Here is a 19,311-nt window from a genome sequence, read left to right on the forward strand (position 1 = left end):
AAACAAAATGTTTTTAAAAAAATGATTGATGTACTACCTAATAATTGATTATGATAACATTAACTATAAGTATATTAAATATTATAATTTGTTGTATACAATTCTCTGTCAATAAAAGTTAATAGTTCAATTTGCGACTAATGTACTCGTTTGAATTTAGCCGGTTTGATTTCTTAAAAGGACAAACATTTTTCAGAAAATACGCCAAAAGAAAAAAAAAATGCGAATTGATAATAACAAACGAGCGCATAATATTTTTCGATAAATGGCTTGTTTTTAATAAAAAATTGTCTTTAAGAACATACTGAAGAGTCTTTAATTCTTCCGATTCAGAGGACGAAAAATACGACTAACTCATATCGCAAAAAAAAAAACAAAAAAAAAAATACATCAAAGTGAAACCTTTCATTGACAGACACTCCCAACTCCGAACCTAAAAAAGTCAAAGCTTTATTTATAATGGTAAACAGATTTTCTCCGCTTTCAAACGATGACACCATGATGGGAAACATCGAAAACGATTCCATTTCCCACAATAATTTAACTCCATCCGATGACCAAAGTTATAAAAGAAAACTTCCACCCCCAATTTATTTCCGTGGTATCCTTGACTTTGTTGAAGTGCGCAATGAATTAATTAAACTAATCGGTACCGACACAATTATTTGTAAATCATCTACAAATGATTTAAAAATCCAAACATCCGACTCTAAGTATTACCGTGAAGTAATCCATTTTTTAAAAGATAGAAAAGCCCAATATCATACGTACCAACCACAGGAGGAAAAGGCCTTCCTAGTAGTGGTACAAAACCTTCACCCATCTACTCCAACAGTTGAATTCGAAATAGCAATCAAAGTAATCGGTTACACTGTCAGGCGAATTTCTAACGTTCTACAAAAAAACATCCAAAAATAAACTACCTATGTTCTTCGTCGACCTAGAGCCAGCCGAAATCAATAAGGACATTTTTGGAGTAACGTCACTACTCCACACAAAAATAAAAATCGAAGAACCACACAAACGTAAAGAAGTCATCCAGTGTCACAACTGTCAAGAATATGGTCACATAAGGAAATACTGCTCATACTCTCCCAGATGCATCCGCTGTGGAGGTCACTATCCTTCCTCTAGTTGCAATAAATCTTACGAGTCTCCTGCCAAGTGTGCCCTGTGTGAGGGTGACCATCCAGCAAACTACAAGGGATATTACATTTATAAGGACATCTAACGATTTCGCAAACCAAACTCTAACAATCATATTTCCCAAAACAACGTCATTAAAGGTCGTAACAGTCTAAATATTAGTAATTGTAAAGTCCCCTAGCAGAAAACACCCGACACTAACTCACCCCCTCGTACCTATACCCACGCAACATAGGGCTACATTCCCAACACAGAATCTAATGATAACTCACTGACAAATTTTCTATTCTATTTTTTCTAACTATTATTATAATATTTTAATCGTATTCCAATTGAATTCGTTCATTTAAATTTCACTTTGACTTGTGTAGTATGAAATGAACGATCAATTCATAGAAATATTTCTTCATCAATTACTAGAACTAAGTCAAATGTAGGACACAATGTATAGAATTCTTAGAATGTTTTGATTAATAATATATATATATATATAAATAATGATTCAAACTTTGCTCTTTGTTTTCTTAAGTTGGCCACATTGAAATATATAAAAGAACTTTAAGCCTTTAAACCACTATTGTAAAATAAAGAATAATAACAACAGTGAAAAAGGTTATAAAGCATTCATTGTTCGATAGGTTAGATTTCGATAAATCATCTTTAATAAAACTCAATATATATTTTACGTTTCAACTGTTACTTATATTTTGCTATTTCTACATCACACTTCTTGGTCACCTTTACGAATTTTTTTATTTTACTCTTCCTGTGCAGAAAAAATACATTAACTCAAATGGCATCGAATAATCAATTCGTGACATTTAATAATGGTGAAAAGTATCCAATTTTAGGACTTGGAACATGGAAGGTAAATACGATTATTATTTATTATTATCCATCTGTAGACATCTTTTACTATCAGAAGTGTAGCATTGTTCTGACTTTTGGGGGTGTCATGGTCGAATAGATTAGTGTTTAAATGCATAGCCATTGTTTCGAAATAAATCGCCGGCGGTTTCGGTTTAACAACTACAGTTCTGAGATAAGAAACCATCATCAGTCCACCACCCAGATATTTCAATATTTGTTTTCCTTTTGTATATCTACCACACGATATATTAAGTAAATGGGATAGTAACTTTGTTTGTCGAAGTTCTCTTAAAAAAAAAAAAAAAAATTAAATTAATCAAATTAAAATTTTAGCATTTTGGCAATTTAATATCAAACTTTTTTTTTATTATAATCAAATTACATAATATAATAAGTGATAACACAGGCTGAATAAATTGGCTTCATCCGAATTACATGCTATCTTTAAGAGTGGTCTGTTCGAATAGTATACCACAACTTAAAGGGATATAATGTCTAACCACAAGTTTATTTACTATACATTTATGTGCACAACTTAAACTTTATTTTGACTTAAACTCTTTATGATATGATAGTTACAACTAATTAGTTTCTAGATTGAAATATTTTTTATATTCTAGGAAAAATGTCCATAAATCAATATTTACATTTTATTTTATTTTTATAAACTACTGAACTATTATTTTTATTATTGTATATTGTTATATAAACGTTATAGAAATATAAAACAATCTCAATCGATTAAATTCATACGAGTAAATATTGAGCATTTTTAAAATACAAGTACTAATATTTAAAACAGATATTTGTATAGGTAAACAATAATAAGACAAAAATAAGAAAGGCGTTTAAAATAAAGTTAACATTTTATTAAACTGACTAGTACATCAAGAAAATACAATAACTCTTGAATATTTGATTGTATTTATTAGTAAATAACAATATAATATTGAAGTAAATAAATGTTTCTGTTTAATTATAGAAAATATCAATATACATTCACAACGTTTAAAGTAATTGCCAAAAATGATTAATACGTAAATACATTTTTTACACTTGATATTATTTAAATTAAGTACATTGTTAAACTGATTCGAAAAATTCATTATTTTTTTTTTTTTTTTATAACTAAAAAATACATTGTTATATTTGTTATATATAATTTAATTTATTTTAAAACACGGCACAGTGGTCAAAAAATTAAAAAAAAAGGAAAAAATGTTGAAAATGATTATTGGAATTAACTATTTTTAAAAGTTGATTTGTATTCTATATGAGAATGAACATTTAATCTAATAGCTATTAGTTTAATAGAACCACTTTTAGTGAAGATAATACATCGCTTAATGTTTGCGATAACAAGATATAGTATTTTTCGTACACTCACAAAACTCTAAGTACTCATTTCTTCCCGACATTTGTTCGAAGATATTTAATATTTAATCGACATATTTGGTACCAGTGGAAAGCTTATAAGGTAAGGAAAATAAATTTACTAAAATTTATATTTTTATTTACCTAGAACATATTATTTTAATTAGTTAAATTATATTTAAAATACGTTTTTATTGTACATAAAAATCTAAAATAGTCGTAGTTTTTAAAAAAAGTAGCGTGAAGTAGTGTGAGAGCGTAGGTTAAGTATAATTCTATAATTTGTCCTAAATAAGATTTCATAATTTCCAGCTGCCCGTATTTGCCCAATTTTTTATAAATAATTTTTGTTTAGAATTTGTTGAATGAAATGGAGTCAAAATTAACACACCGAGATTTATACTTCAAAATATTAGATTTAAAATCTAACAAAAATTATAAAGTTGAGGCCCTCTATGATTTTGTTCTATGTAAAGTGGATTATGTGAAAGAGCAATCTGAAAATTATCAAAGTGATTTGAAAAAAAAATTGCATATTTTTATGAACGAATTTGATAAACGATGGCAGAAATGCAATAGAACGAAAAATCGGTTTGACACAATTTTTGAAACGTGGCTAAACAAAAAATTTATTTTTTCTGAAGTTTCAAAAAGTTTACCAATGTTCCACGTAGGACGACCAAAGGTGCTTTTTTCTAAAGCGTGTGACAAGACAAAAAGGCATAAAACCCAGACATTGCGTACGTCGAACTCAACAGAAGAACTTGTTTATGCGGCACAGTTAAGTTTAAAAGAAACCGGAAATGTCGATGCTGCTAAATTATTAAAAGAAGCGACGTCTACTACTCCTACTCGTGCTTTGAACATTCAAAGGGCGTATACTGCATTTCAAAATGTTAAACCAGTTCAAATGTATTCTGAAGAAGATGCATTGGCATTAATTATAGATGCTAAACTCACCAAATCACAGTACACATTAATACGATTACAGGCAAAACAGAGAAATGCAAATATATATCCTGCATACAATAAAATACTCGAAGCGAAGTCCCAATGTTATCCCAAAAAAGACCAAGTATTAATTACAGAAATATCTGCGGAAGCAACTCTGCAATCGTTATTGAACCATACTGTACAACGAATATTTCAGTCTATTGAAAATTTATCAGCATACGAATTTAAAAATAATACAGTTGTTTTGCTTAGTAAGTGGGGATTGGACGGGTCATCAGGGCTGGCCCAATATAAACAAAAATTTAATGATGTCCAGAGTGCGAGTGATAGCAATATTTTTTTGACGTCTTTCGTTCCAATTCAAATTATTATGTATTCAGGTGAATCAAAAGAGGTATTAAAAGAATTTATTTGGAAAAATCCAAGAACATCTTCAACCAAATACTGCCGACCAATTCATATACAATTTCAAAAAGAAACGACCGAATTGATACAAAACGAAGTATCAAATATATCGAATCAAATTCAAAACTTGGTATCTTCAATAGTTAATTTGGGAAATGACGATTTTGTATCAGTAAAACATGAGCTTGTGTTAACTATGATCGATGGAAAAGTATGTAATGCTATATCAGATAATAAGTCGGCACAAAAATGTTATATATGTGGTGCAGGGCCAAAAGATATGAACAATTTAAATACGATAAAACAACGTCCAATTGATCCATCAACACTTTCATTTGGTTTATCATCCTTGCATGCTTGGATAAGGTTTTTTGAATGCCTCATTCATGTTGCGTATCGATTAGGTTTTAAAAAATGGCAAGCATGGGGAGATGACCAAGAAATGTTAAAGAAAAAGAAAAAGGAAATACAAACTAAGTTTAGACAAGAATTGGGTCTGTTGATTGATCAACCTCGTCCTGGAGGAAGTGGCACGACTAATGATGGTAACACGGCCAGACGATTTTTTTCTAATCCAGACGTATCATCTTCTATAACCGGTGTTGATAAAAATATCATAGTACGATTCAAAGTTATACTTGAAGTTATATCATCAGGTAAAAAAATTAAAGGTAATATAAAACAAAATAATGTCATTTAAAATAGTATCTTAGGTATTCTACTAGCTTAATAAAATAATTAATAAATAGGTAATGAATGCATAACCATTTAAAAAATATTAGTTTTCTTTATATTATTTTAGGAGTTGAATTCAATAATTATGCATTTGAGACAGCTCAATTATTCATTAGTAAATATCCATGGTTTTATCTACCAGCATCCGTTCACAAAATTTTGATTCACGGAACACAAATTGTTGAAAATGCCATATTGCCAATCGGTTTATTATCAGAAGAAGCACAGGAAGCTAGGAATAAGGATATGAAGAGGTTTAGGGAAAATAACACAGGAAAAATATCCAGAAAACATACAATGGAAGATTTATTTAATAACTTGCTCATTTCATCAGATCCACTTATTTCGAGTAGAAGAAAAAATTAGCAATAAAAAATCAACCACATTATGCGATGAAGCAAAACTGCTTGTATGTATTGTAGGAGAAAATAAAGAGGATTTTTACATTAATGAGGAAAATAGTGAAGACGAATTTATGGAGTACGAATAATTAAATTGAAAACAACTAGCATATTGTGAACATTTGTATATTAAAACGTAGACTAATATATAAAAAACTAATTCGTAATTAATTTACTGTAAATAACAATGAAATAAAATATTAAATACTTTTTATTATTTGCTTAAATCAAAATATAATAAAAATCACCATGAAAATATTTTTTTCCAACTTTTTTTTTTTATGGACCACTGTGCACGGCAATAGTATTAACTCATAGTAATAATATTATTTATAATATTTACTAAAATATTGAATTCGCTGACTGTTTGATTTGCGTTAAAAAATTCAAAACATCGAACTCCAAGCAGTACACTCTATCCATGCTCGATAATTAATAATCATAATACATACACATTGCCGTTAACAGTAAACATAAGAAATTTATAATTCTTTGCGTTCTGTTTATATTGTTATATTATTTCTTTTGTAGTCGGTTTTCATTCATCATATTTTGATTGCATCGTGTGTCAACAACACTACCGTGTACCTACGTAACTGTTATATACGTTTACGACACTTTGGACGAGTTAAAATATGAGTACCGATAGAATATTATTACAATGCACAACAGAACAATATAAGAATGTGTATGTATTGTGCGTAGAACATTAATCTTATGAGCCAAAATAGTTCATGTACTTCCTACTTTAGCGAATAAAATATTGAAATATCGGTTTAATTGTTGAATTGAACTATGATTTTAATTTAATATGGTATAACTGGCTAGAATTTCCAAAAAAATTTAACCTTTTCAGACCCCAAGGTCACTGTAGTGTACCTTATTTTCAATAATTCATTACGTAGCATCTTGTTAATAGATTAGTTTGAACAAGCGATAACGTTATTTTAGTATACATATAATCCGGTAAAAACCCGATTAAAATAGTATTAGAAAGAATAACAACCGATAAAAATGATAGTTTTAACTTAATTATAGATATAATATCGATAATTAAATTTCTACAATGATTTATTGCTTATCTGTTATATTGCACTTGATATGGTCAACGGTTTTTTTTTTCCTGATATTGAAGTTAGTAACGAATCTATACAAACGTTTTTCGTTGTCATGAATACAATTTTACGAGTTTTATATCAGTTAATATGGAGGTACATTATCGTGTACGGTAGGCCTCCATGACAAAAAAAAATCATATGATAATCCTATTATTATTTCGAGTTATTTTATGACTGCGTTTATATTGTTTATGGAAATCATTACCATATAAAGGTTTTATTTTCTGTATTGTTATAATAAAATAATATATAATCGAAATGTCGAAATTACGGTCCTCTGATATTTTAACGATACTGAACGCAGATGATTCAGAAATTGATAATTCGTCTGGTGATGAAATTGACGACTTTCCACACGAAGAGTTAGATAATCCTCGTGTCCGTATGTACTGAGAAAAAGATACTCGCGTACCTCTTGTTGCAGATAATATGACAAGAGATCGTTTTTTTTCAATTCGATCAAATATTCATTTTATTGATAATATGACAATACCACCAGGCAATAAAGATGTTTTTATAAAAGTTCGACCACTATACGATACAATTAAAAAAAAAATTCTCTTCCTATGGAGAGGAATATTTGTATTGACGAAAAAATGGTCCCTTTTAAAGGCCATTTATCAATAAAACAGTATATAAGAAATAAACCTAACCCATGGGGTATAAAAATTTTAGTACCATTTAAATGAAATAATATAATTTTACTATTTTAATTTTTTTTTATCGTTTTATAAATACTTAGGTAGGTACCAGTATTTTTGTAAATTATTATTTATTGCTATTATTATTTACAGTAAATTGGTTTTTTTTGTTAATTTTATATATTTTTTTATATATTTATTTGTATTGTTTTATACGTTTTAGGTACCTTTTAAAGTTATAATTAATGTGTAAATAAATTTAAATGTGTACAATTTACTACTCATATCACCAAATAAATATTGAAAACAACATTTTTTTTCTTTAAAAAAATGTGAGTGGGTCTGAAAAGGTTAAGTACATACTAAATAAATAATTATACGAATACACATATTTAATTTTTGTTACACATAACATTGGCAATTAAATTTAGAAAAATAATAGAAGAAATAATTTTGCTCCTTTTTTCGAGAATTAAGAGTGACACATCCACGAGTTTTTATGTTACTCCCAATAACTCTACAGCATTTAAAAACTTTGTATACACTTAGTTATAACATTAGATTGCTATTTCAAAATTTGTTAGTTCCATCTTATAAGAGATTCGTTTTAAGAAATTCTTACAGTATTACACATAACGTGATATAAATTGTAACGTTTCAGAAATTTTTTTCTTTACCTACGTTTAATGAGCTTTTATTAGAAGAATAATGCTCCCTTTCCGGTTAATCGAGGTTCCTTGTTAAAGAGGTCATTTTAGTATTTATACATATATTTTACTCATTCCTTCAAATAAAAAAAACGCTAAATGTGAACGTAATATACAATTATAATCCGTGTAGTCACAGGATAACACATGATAAAAATAAGAAAATTATTTGTTTATAATTATTAAAATAATAATAAATAATTTTATATATTTTCTAGTTTTAATTAAATACCATCTAGTATTACCCAATTGAATTACACAAACGACTTACCCTATACATTTTTCAGTCTACTTGTTTGAAAATCGCATACCTGTCTACTTGCTTATTTCCTTTCATAATGATGTCGTATAACGGATGATAAGAATAAACCACGAACACGTTTTTCATCAAATTTTAAGTGCAACATATCTGAACACTTTTCGTGATATTTGTTCCGTAACATATACCTGAGACAAAATAAATAATGATTAGTTCATTGCCAAGGGTCTTTTTGCTTTGGAGACAGTTGTCAAATGTGCGCCCGATCTACGCATATAGTTGTAGCGAACACGCTTGTGTACCGAACAATAAACAAAACGAAATATTAACATTTAAAGACTTTTTTGAACTAGCCCGTTTTCTAAACCGTGTTTTTCCTCCAATCACTTCAAAACCTCTTACATCTATGTCCTAGTATACTACCTATACTCTCTAAATCTTCACACTTCCAGACACGACCAAATTTTACAAGACAAAAGAATAGCTACCATGCAGCTCCAAATTTGCTGAGTAGTTGTCGACGAACGTAGCTCTTTAATATCCCTAACCTCGCAATTCGATTGCCTAATCTTCAACTACCGTACAGCTCCAAATATGAATTGAATTTTACCTCTAGACAGTTTGTTTCCGAATAATGTAGCTCTATAGTATTACAAACCTACCCATTAAACAGTCTAATTGCAAGCCACCACACGAGACGTCTTAGAGATCATTCACTTACCACCACGTCATGGACACCATGTGCAGCTCTATCCCTTCTCCACAAGAAAAAAATCTCACACTTTAGAATAAAACAATTGTAACAATTGTACAAAAATTGCGTTTAAAAAACGCAAACTTATTTGTAGGTCTTACTCTTTCAAATAAGTCATTTTAAACATCAACTTTTCGTCTCACGCGATGGCTCACTGATTTCAAGGATTTTTTTTTATTGCGCCTTGGTTATTTACTAGTATTTGAAAAATGTTGACTGAGAATATTATATTTTATAATTTCATAACCCATATATTATTATATAATTCAAAAATATTATAGGATTTTAGACGGCGCATCACATAGGCAATTCAAAGACTTCGTTGGTTTTTATTTTATGATAATATATTATGTATTAAAAATTCATTGCCAAGTAAATCATAACGTCATAAAATCTCGACTGAATGTGAAAAAATAAAGGAAGGAATAGATTGAGAAAAATTAGTCGTTTTACCTAGGGATTAATTATAATAGGAGAGGTTATCTAAAATAAGTTATTATTAGAAATAATTTAATGAATTTATTAATACATAAAATATTTTTATTTTAAATCGGTTTGAATATTTAAAATTGTGTATGGTTAATTCTTTTGAAACTGAATTAATGTGAATGTTATTTTAGATATTTAATATTCCGAAGTTTTTATTGTTATTAAAATTTATATTATGGTTATTTTCTAAAATATGTTTAACGAAATTTGAACTAGGGCAGTCTTTTTTTTTTATTTAAGTAACGAGTTGTTTTTATCATATTTTATAATTTTTATTTGTCGTACCTATTTAAAATTTATTATAATTATATTTAAGTGTATATACACTAGTGATGGGAAAAATCCGGATTTACTGTAAGCCCGGATTTTGGATTCTAAAATGCGGATTTTGCATTGCATCCGGATTTCGGATTTGAAAACATTGAATTAGTATTTTTCAAAAACTATTTACAGTAAATACAAAATAATTTAAGAATCTCATATACAAGTTTTTGTGTCATATTAAATATATAAGTCGGATATCATAAAATCAATTTTAGTTATTATTAGCTATATCTCCAATAATAATGGTACGTAAGACTTGAAGTGCTTACCAATTATTAAGATATCTCATTTAGACCACTATTATCTTGTCCGAGAATTAAAATAACGACTAAAAAGTGGTGTAATGAAAGTTATATAATTAGAATACAGAAATTTGCAATTATAAACCCAAATCTCAGATTTTGAGAATCAATAATCGTTTCGGATTTCAAAATTCGGAACCCGAATTTTCTAGCTTGAAACCCGAAATCCGAAATCCAAATTTGGCAGATTTTTGAAGAATCCGGATTTGATTCCAATTGGTGGGACCGATAGCGTAAAACAATATTACGCGTACACCGGTCACCCATATATAATGCGTACACTATATGTGATTTCACCACCGACCGACTATAGTGTATAAGTGTGTATATTTGTGTGTAGCTTCATCAGAATGGTTGGGTTCTCCGCAAAAATCTGACGAGCTACGTGGTGAAGTGGTATGTGTATATGTGTATTTTTGTGTTGATGTGTTATTTAAAACTAAGGAAAACGGGAGGTAACTAATAAATAATGATTAGGTATATGGTAATTCTGTTGCTGTTTATTTGTTACAAAACAATAATAAATAAGACAAATAAATAAATAAATAAATCACAGCAACAGATATAATTAAATAACAGTAAAATAAATAGCCTCTTTGGCTCAATATGTATAAAAAATAGTATAAAATTTGTGCCTATGTGATCAGCAATTTAAAATATAACAATAAAATAATAATTACAAATAATAAATAACTCACAGTTTTATACGGAGCGCAGACTGGCCAGTTGCTTACCTGTGTTATAGTTAAAATGAATAACAATAAATAATGATTTCGCCTATGACGGCACAACACAATTGTACTAATAATATTAATAAAATGTTATAATAAAAAATATAATACTAATTTGGCCTATAACGGTAATACTAAAAACAAAAAAAAAAAATGTGCCTATGGCGGCTACACAAAAAATAATTAAAAGTGGTCGATGTGAACACAACGACATTTCGTACGACAAGAAGCGACAAAAATAATAAGGGCACCAGGCCTTTACAATTATATAACTCACAAACATATAGACGGCAAACGATAACCGATAATAATTAAAAGTATAAACAATGATATGTGTGTGCGTGTACGTATCTGTTGAGTATCAGTGGTGAACCGAAATAGGCCGATGACCGTGAGATTGATTACGGCACGGCGGCAGGTACTGTGCGCGTAATATTATCTATGTATTTAAATTATTGTGTTAGTAGCGCAAATATTCTCCCCCTTTTGAAAATTATGATTTTCAAATTCGGGATTTTCCGTTTCTACTGGCAAACGGCATAATTTTACAACGGGTCTTTTCAGTGCATTGCCTTTTGATGTCTTCAATGTAACTACTCGTATAATCCCATCACTTCCCGGATGAGTTTTTAGTATTTTTCCTATTTTCCATTTCCCTGGTGTGACGCATTCTTCTTTGATGATAACAATATCTCCAATTTTCATTTGCTCAGTTTTAGCTAACCAATGTCCTCGAACTTGAAGTTGTGGTAAATATTCCCTTGACCAGCATTTCCAGAATGTCTGCATCAAGGTCTGTACATACCTTAATTTTCGTAATGTGTTGATATTTTTATTTGATAAATCAACTTCTGGGACTAGAAGCAATGGTCCACCAATTAGAAAATGTGCTGGCGTAATGGGCTCTAAATCTAGTGGATATGAACTTAACAGGGTCAATGGACGAGTTCAAACATGTCTCAATTTGACAGAATAAAGTCCCTAGTTCGTCTAATGTACGCCTAGCATCTTTAACTACTTTAGTCAGATGGTGCTTCACGCTTTTCACGGCACTTTCCCAAATTCCACCAAAATGTGGTGCTGCTGGAGGGTTAAAATGCCAATCTATTCCTTCTTTTGCTACACTTGCATCGACACTATGTAGATAGCTTACTAATTCTCGTTTAAATCCCACAAAATGTGTTGCATTGTCACTATATATTTTTGAACATTTACCTTTTCGTGCCATAAACCATCGTAGCGCTACAAAAATACATTGCTCGTAAAACCAACTACTGGCGCTAAATGTATTGCCCTAGTAACTAGACACACAAAAACTGCTATCCATGTCTTTATGCTTATAACACGGCGTATACCACTTCGAACTTCTAAGGGTCTCGCAAAATCAACTCCTGTTGTCTCAAATGGTCTGGTAGGCCATACTCTGGTACTTGGCAAGGTAGCCATGATTGGGTTTTCAAATTTAGGCTTGGCTCGTACACACGTAACACAACGCGATGCCATGGAACGCGCTATTGTTCTACCCTTTAGAGGCCAAAATCGAAGTCTTACTTCTACTAACAACAACTGGAGCCCTCCATGTAAAAGTATTTCATGATAGTATATAAAAATTAACTGCGGAACCTTATGACCAAATGGTAAAACCATCGGGTGTTTTTGTTCATTAGAAAGTGTTGAATGATGTAGTCTTTCTCCGATCACAATTAGATTGTCTGTACTGATAAATAGACATGGTCCTAGTATCTTACGGTTTTTTGGCAGTTCCTTACCAATGGTTAGCGCTTTAAGTTCCTATACAAATTCATCCTTTTGAGCACATCTTACCAACCATGATGCCACTGTTTAGCTCTTGTTATTTCTAGTGTTTGATTAACACGGTTAACTACAAATGTCTTTAATCGTGATGAATGGCTGTTAAGCTACCCTTATACTATCATTGAATCCGTCCACAAATAAATAGTTTCACACTTTATGCTCCAAGAGTCTGCTACCTTAGCTGCTAACTGAGCTAAGAGAAGTGCTTCACTTAGTTCTAGTCTTGGAATAGTTGCTGACTTGAGTGGTACTACTTTAGTTTTTTAACAAAGCAACCGTGAATGCCATATTCCTTGATGATCTGAACTCCGTATGTATATGCATACTCCATAAGCTTCTATTGATGCATCACAAAATCCATGCACTTCAAATTGGGCACCAGACTGGAACTTGCACTTATGTTGAATACAAAGTTCCTTAAGTAACTCCAGTCTAGAGTAATACTTTCTTTATTTTTCTTAGATATCTGCCTGTAGTGGCGCATCCCATTCAATTTTTTGCTGCCAGAGATATTAAAGAAAAATCTTTCCTTTGATGAGAGCTGGACCCAAGAATCCTAATGGATCGAACACTCTATTTAGTTCTGATAGCAACTTTCTCTTGGTCAGTATTACTCTATATGATGGCATCGAAATATTAAGCTTGAACTGATCGAGTGCTGGTTTCCAGCATAGTCCTAATGACTTAACAGTATCATCACCTAGATTCAAAGCGAAAAAAGGATCCTTTTGGCTCTCACTTATGTTGGCAATGAACAAATGCGAATTTGAACACCACTTTCTTAATAGTAGTTTTGCAGATTCTAAAATGGCTGTTATATGCCTTTGTTACTGCATACATTCTTTTATCTTATCACAGCCTGTCTTTAAATCATCCATGTAGAAGTCCCTGCTTATTACTTCTGCCACTTTTTGATTCTTTTTATCTACTTCTTCAGCAAGCATAATCAAACATTGCGTTGCCATAAAGGATGCGGGCGTTGTTCCATATGTAATTGTCAATAAATTGTAGGTTCAAAGCATTTCATTTGAAGTTACACGCCAAAGTATCCTTTGTAAGTGGCAATATTCTGGCACTACCATTATCTGCCGAAACATTTTTTAGTCATATCTTCTACGGTAATGGGTTGATTGAATATCTTTTTCATACATTTGGTTATTTTATTAAACTGTCGAATCACTATAGGTAGAGTATATATATTTTTTTAACTCTATCGTTTTGCTCGACTCAAGACTCTGAAGAGTTAAGAAATCCATTTGATTTAGTAACACCCGACACCCTTTCGACATATTTGATTCAATAACCAAAACATTTTCATCACGATACCTCATTGTCGATAACTTATACGTATTTTTCGGAGTCGAATAAAATTATGCTCTTATATCTTGCATTGAGTATGTTTAAAAATATGTAGCTCATCTGGATGTACCTGACCTTCCTGATGTGATAATGATCGCGAGAAAGGGCCGCGTTAACTAATACGTATAAATGATTAATTACACAGTGACAATAATAGAGCGAACTGTATGATAAATAATTAATTAAATAAATATATTTTAAGTAAATAAATAAGTAAATTTGTAGTGGACTGTATAATTTGATAAAATATGTTATGTAGCCTGATTGGCACAATGCAATAAATATAAATATAAATAATGGAAAAATAATAATATAAATATAAATAATAAAAAAATAATAATATATAAATATAAATAAATAATATGCGGCTCACACGGCACGCAATACAAAATTTAATACGTGGCCCACATGGCGCACGCAAAATAATAATTAAATTTATAATAATAATTTGCCTATGACGGCAAGGCTCGTCGGCCTTTATACAATAATAAAAATAAACAAATATGGTCGACCAATACTCACATCAGATGACTGTAATTGATGGCGGATTTTATCCCGACGCGACCGCACCAGATCTGTGACGAAAATTACCTATGACGGCACACCGCAGTGTTTAAAAATTATACAAAATAATAAATGTCACAGTCCGGTACGTGCGACCACCAAATCACAATCACCAACGAAGAATGCAATCAAAAAATGAATGTAATAAAAAAACGTGAAATTTACAAACACTGACAAACAATGAATTTCGGTGTGCACATCACGAAGACAGAAAAACGACAAACCGACTGTGCCGACGACATTCATCACGAAGGCTCTGGTCGCTGGACACCATAATGAAGATAAAATGCCTCAGTGCCACCACACAAAACTGAAAAACACTCGAAATTAATAAACTTTGTGGCAATGAGAGCATGACTTGAAACTTTTACTTTTAAAAAAACATAACCGAAAATTTTTCGAAAACTTGGAATTACGACATTTTCATGCGATGATAACAGCGCGATTACGTACCCGGCCGGTCATACACGGAGTCTTATCACCGTCGCCGACAAGGGCTGCGGATACGCAACGTACCGCTACGCATCGCACGAAAATGATAACATGAAACAAATTACAAAAACAATAATTAAAAAAATTACAACTAAACAATATTAACTCGTATGTTGAACTGTCTGATATGTTGTTCAAGCTTTAATTTATTAAAATCCGGTCATATACGAGTTTTACACTCACATACTCAGGGTTCCGAACAAATATTTACGATTTTCAGATTTTTACCTATAGATAGATGTCGTGTAAAATATACTAAGTTTTTGAAATGTTCAATAGTTTCTTTTGTAACTCTAACTTTTATCATTACAATTTTTTTTTTATTTTAGCATTGAAAATGAAAAGAAAAAAATTGAGGCGGAATAAGATAGTTATAATAAGTATAAGTATCTATAAGTAGGTTATATTACCTACTTAAAATTAGGGTTCACCTCGACGATTGCGTGATTAAATAATACTTTTGTGCATAGGCGTAACTAAGGTAAATTATATGGGGGAGGGGGCTAAAGCCCTAATATGAAAACTTAAGATAATCTGTAGATTACCCCTACTCTTATATACCATGTTAATATAGGTATTTTAGTTGGATTTACTGCAATGTGTCTTTTTGTATGTGACACTATTGTGAGTTAAGTTAAGCTGTTTGCAGTATGCCATGTATAGCATGGAATATTTATGGGGGAACTAATCCCCCTAGTTAATCCCCCCCTTGTTGTGTCTATGCCTTTGTACCTGTTTTATCAATGTTTCAAGAAAGAATTTTTGTATTAATAAATGTGATTGTAAAACAAATAAACTTTTTTATTTAAAATTCAACCAGTATAATTCAAAATAATGATGACTGTTCTTGCCGAAAAGTTCTTTAGAATTAATGTATATCATATATGGTATACATTAAATAGAAATACCTAATTAAGAGGGTGGCAAAATTGTCTTCCGTCCCGGACAGCCGATACTCACGCTTCACCACTGCCTTTAATAAGGCATACATATTTTAAATAAAGAACAATTGTTTGGATATTCAAAAGAAAAAAACCTGTTGTGAATAAACATATTATATTCGTACAATAATAAGCTTAAGCAGGGACGGATTAAGGTTTATGCGGCCCATAGGCTGAAATAAATTTACCAACTACTTTACGTATTGATATTTCACTTCTAAAAGTTAGTAAAAAAACCCCACGTCCTATATTACAAAAAAATGATCAATAATAAAGTAAAAACATAACACTAATAATTTATGTTTTCCTACTATATTATTAATAAATAAAACTCTAAATTTCTCAAACTCAACTCAAACATTTGCTATTTCATTTCGACCATTAAAATTTGCCGCCCTAGGCTTTAGCCTAAATAGCCTAAGCCGTAATATGGCCCTGAGCTTAAGCGTAGACCATTCTATAATTGCATAATAAAAAAAACCGAAATTATGTATGGGATAAAGAGGTTGAAAAACATAATTAAATTTATGTTGTAGCAGTTGATATTATTTATCTTAAACATTTTTTTGTTTATTTTTTCAAATCATTTTCCAGTGACAATTCAAAAAAAGTAGGTCGCAAAATTAGAGTATTATTATGATAATAGAAAAAATATACTCTATTTTAGAAAACAGTATGGAATTGAAAATGATATATTTTCATGTTTTAATGATGATTAATGATGATACAAGTCAAAATAGCTTCACAAAGAACTTGTATGAAAATTGAAAAGTCAAAAGAGGAAGTATTCGTAATCGTAATAATTTGGACCTCATCTAGAGATGTCGAAGCAAGGTTACTAACTTTTATTTGAAAAATAATTTCATACTTTAGTGAAATAATAAAAAAAAAAACTAATACAAGACGGATCCCAAAAAAAAGTCTCTTGTATAATATTGAAAACAACAATACATTGTCAAACCCGTAAAGGGTCTCTGTAAATCGCGTCCCATTTTAAATTGTTTGTTGAAACCGCGTTTCAGTAAATGATAGTAAGGATTGTTGACCAGTTGCCCCCTACGCCTAGGCGCGCCTGTTATCGAGATTTTAAAAATAGTAATGAGTCTCCATATTATATCATTATACTGTATATAAACTGTATTACACATTAAATAATTTTAAACAATAATATTCGTTAGTATTATTTTATGCTTTGTTGGAAATAATATGCAATGGCCGCCTGAACGTGTTTCAAGTAATAAACGTTTTCAAGTCAGACCGACGCGAAGTAGATGCTAATACTCATTCATCAAATTCATATGCAATTTATTGTTTTATAACAAAAAAAAAAATTAACAATTTATTTCGTATTTATTTCGAGTTCGATCGATTATTTTGTGTTTTATATTGTAACTATGCAGTCAAAACCAGGCGTAGTGGAAGAAGCTGTTAGAGTTGCGATCGACACGGGTTACAGGCACTTTGATTGTGCAATGTTTTACGGAAACGAACAAGAAATAGGAAATGCCATTAAACAGAAAATCGACGAAGGCGTGGTAGCTCGGGAGGATTTGTACATAACTAGTAAAGTAATCATATGTTTGAACTAAGCATGAATTAATAAAGATTTTTTTTTTTTCTAAAACAAAATTATTTTCCCTTCAGTTGTGGAATATCTTCCATCAACCCGAAATTGTTGAAACAGTGTTGAAAAAAAACTTTATCGGATTTACAAGTTGAATACTTGGATTTATACTTAATTCACTGGCCTATGGCTTTTAAAGTATGTAGATCGATTTTCAACAGTATGGGTACTTATAACAATATTGATGTTTGTATTGTGCAACGGTTGTGTAAATAAAAATAGGAAGGTGGATTAAATGATGATTTTATTCCCAAAGACGACGATGGTGCCACCATAGAAGGTAACGGCTCGTACATAGAAACATGGAAAGCAATGGAACAATTGGTAGAGAACGGCCTCGTCCGATCAATTGGTGTGTCGAACTTTAACAAAAGACAAATAGAAGACATATTGAGCGTCGCTACAGTGAAGCCGGTTAACAATCAAGTATGGCTTTTCAACGATTCGGTTGAGAACATATTTTTAACAATTATAATATATTTATGTTCAACTAATCATAAAACACGTCTTATTTATTATTCTAATAGGTTGAATGTCATCCATATTTAAACCAAAATCAGTTAAAGAAATATTGTGAAGAACAAGGTATCGTGCTAACGGCGTACAGTCCACTCGGAAGTCCGGATAACCCTTGGAAAAAACCAGAAGACCATTCTCTTTTAGAAGACCCGAAGATCATAGAAATCGCTGACAAGTACAGTAAAAGTGCTGCTCAAGTTATAATAAAATATCAAATTCAAAGGGGCGTTATGGTGATCCCGAAATCTGTGACCAAAAATCGGATCGAGTCAAACTTCGACGTGTGGGATTTTGAACTCGAACAAGAAGATATGGATCAGATTGATATTTACGATTGCGGTGCCCGTTTTGTGCATATGAAAGGGTATGGCGTACTAAGTTAAACTACTTACAATACATTTATGATTTATACATAAATGTATTGTATTTTCGTGTCTTGTATGATATGTTTGTATTGTAAAAATATTAATTTATATATTATTTTTTAGGAACATGCATTTTAAGGATTATCCATTTAACGACGAATACTGAATTATAATATGTTATAAATTATTAGTATATTACTATGTGTAATACTGAAAAGTTAATTTAATCCAAATTTTATTAGAAATTATTCAATTCATGAAATATTCGACATCGATTATAATAATTATTATAAAGTTTATTTAATATATTATTCCATTGATAGTAAGTAATAATAATAATTATTTACAATAATTATTATGAGTATACAAGAACTATACCTATAATGGGTAGTAATAAGCTGTTTTATACAAGTACCTGTTAG

The 19,311-nt window shown here is 30.6% G+C and overlaps 1 protein-coding gene across 1 annotated transcript; it reads left to right on the forward strand.

Annotated features, from left to right (window-relative positions):
* The first annotated feature begins 1,867 nt into the window (after positions 1-1,867).
* On the forward strand, positions 1,868-19,102 carry LOC112692329 (alcohol dehydrogenase [NADP(+)]-like). The gene is given in 7 exon segments (XM_025566962.1): positions 1,868-2,014; positions 17,782-17,949; positions 18,026-18,070; positions 18,072-18,143; positions 18,228-18,431; positions 18,533-18,888; positions 19,013-19,102. Coding segments are annotated over 7 exon segments (963 nt in total). The 5' UTR covers positions 1,868-1,939; the 3' UTR covers positions 19,056-19,102.
* Positions 19,103-19,311: the final 209 nt, after the last annotated feature.

The sequence above is a fragment of the Sipha flava genome, unplaced genomic scaffold (genome assembly GCF_003268045.1).
Source record: "Sipha flava isolate LNK unplaced genomic scaffold, YSA_version1 73_pilon_pilon, whole genome shotgun sequence".
NCBI lineage: Eukaryota > Metazoa > Arthropoda > Insecta > Hemiptera > Aphididae > Sipha > Sipha flava.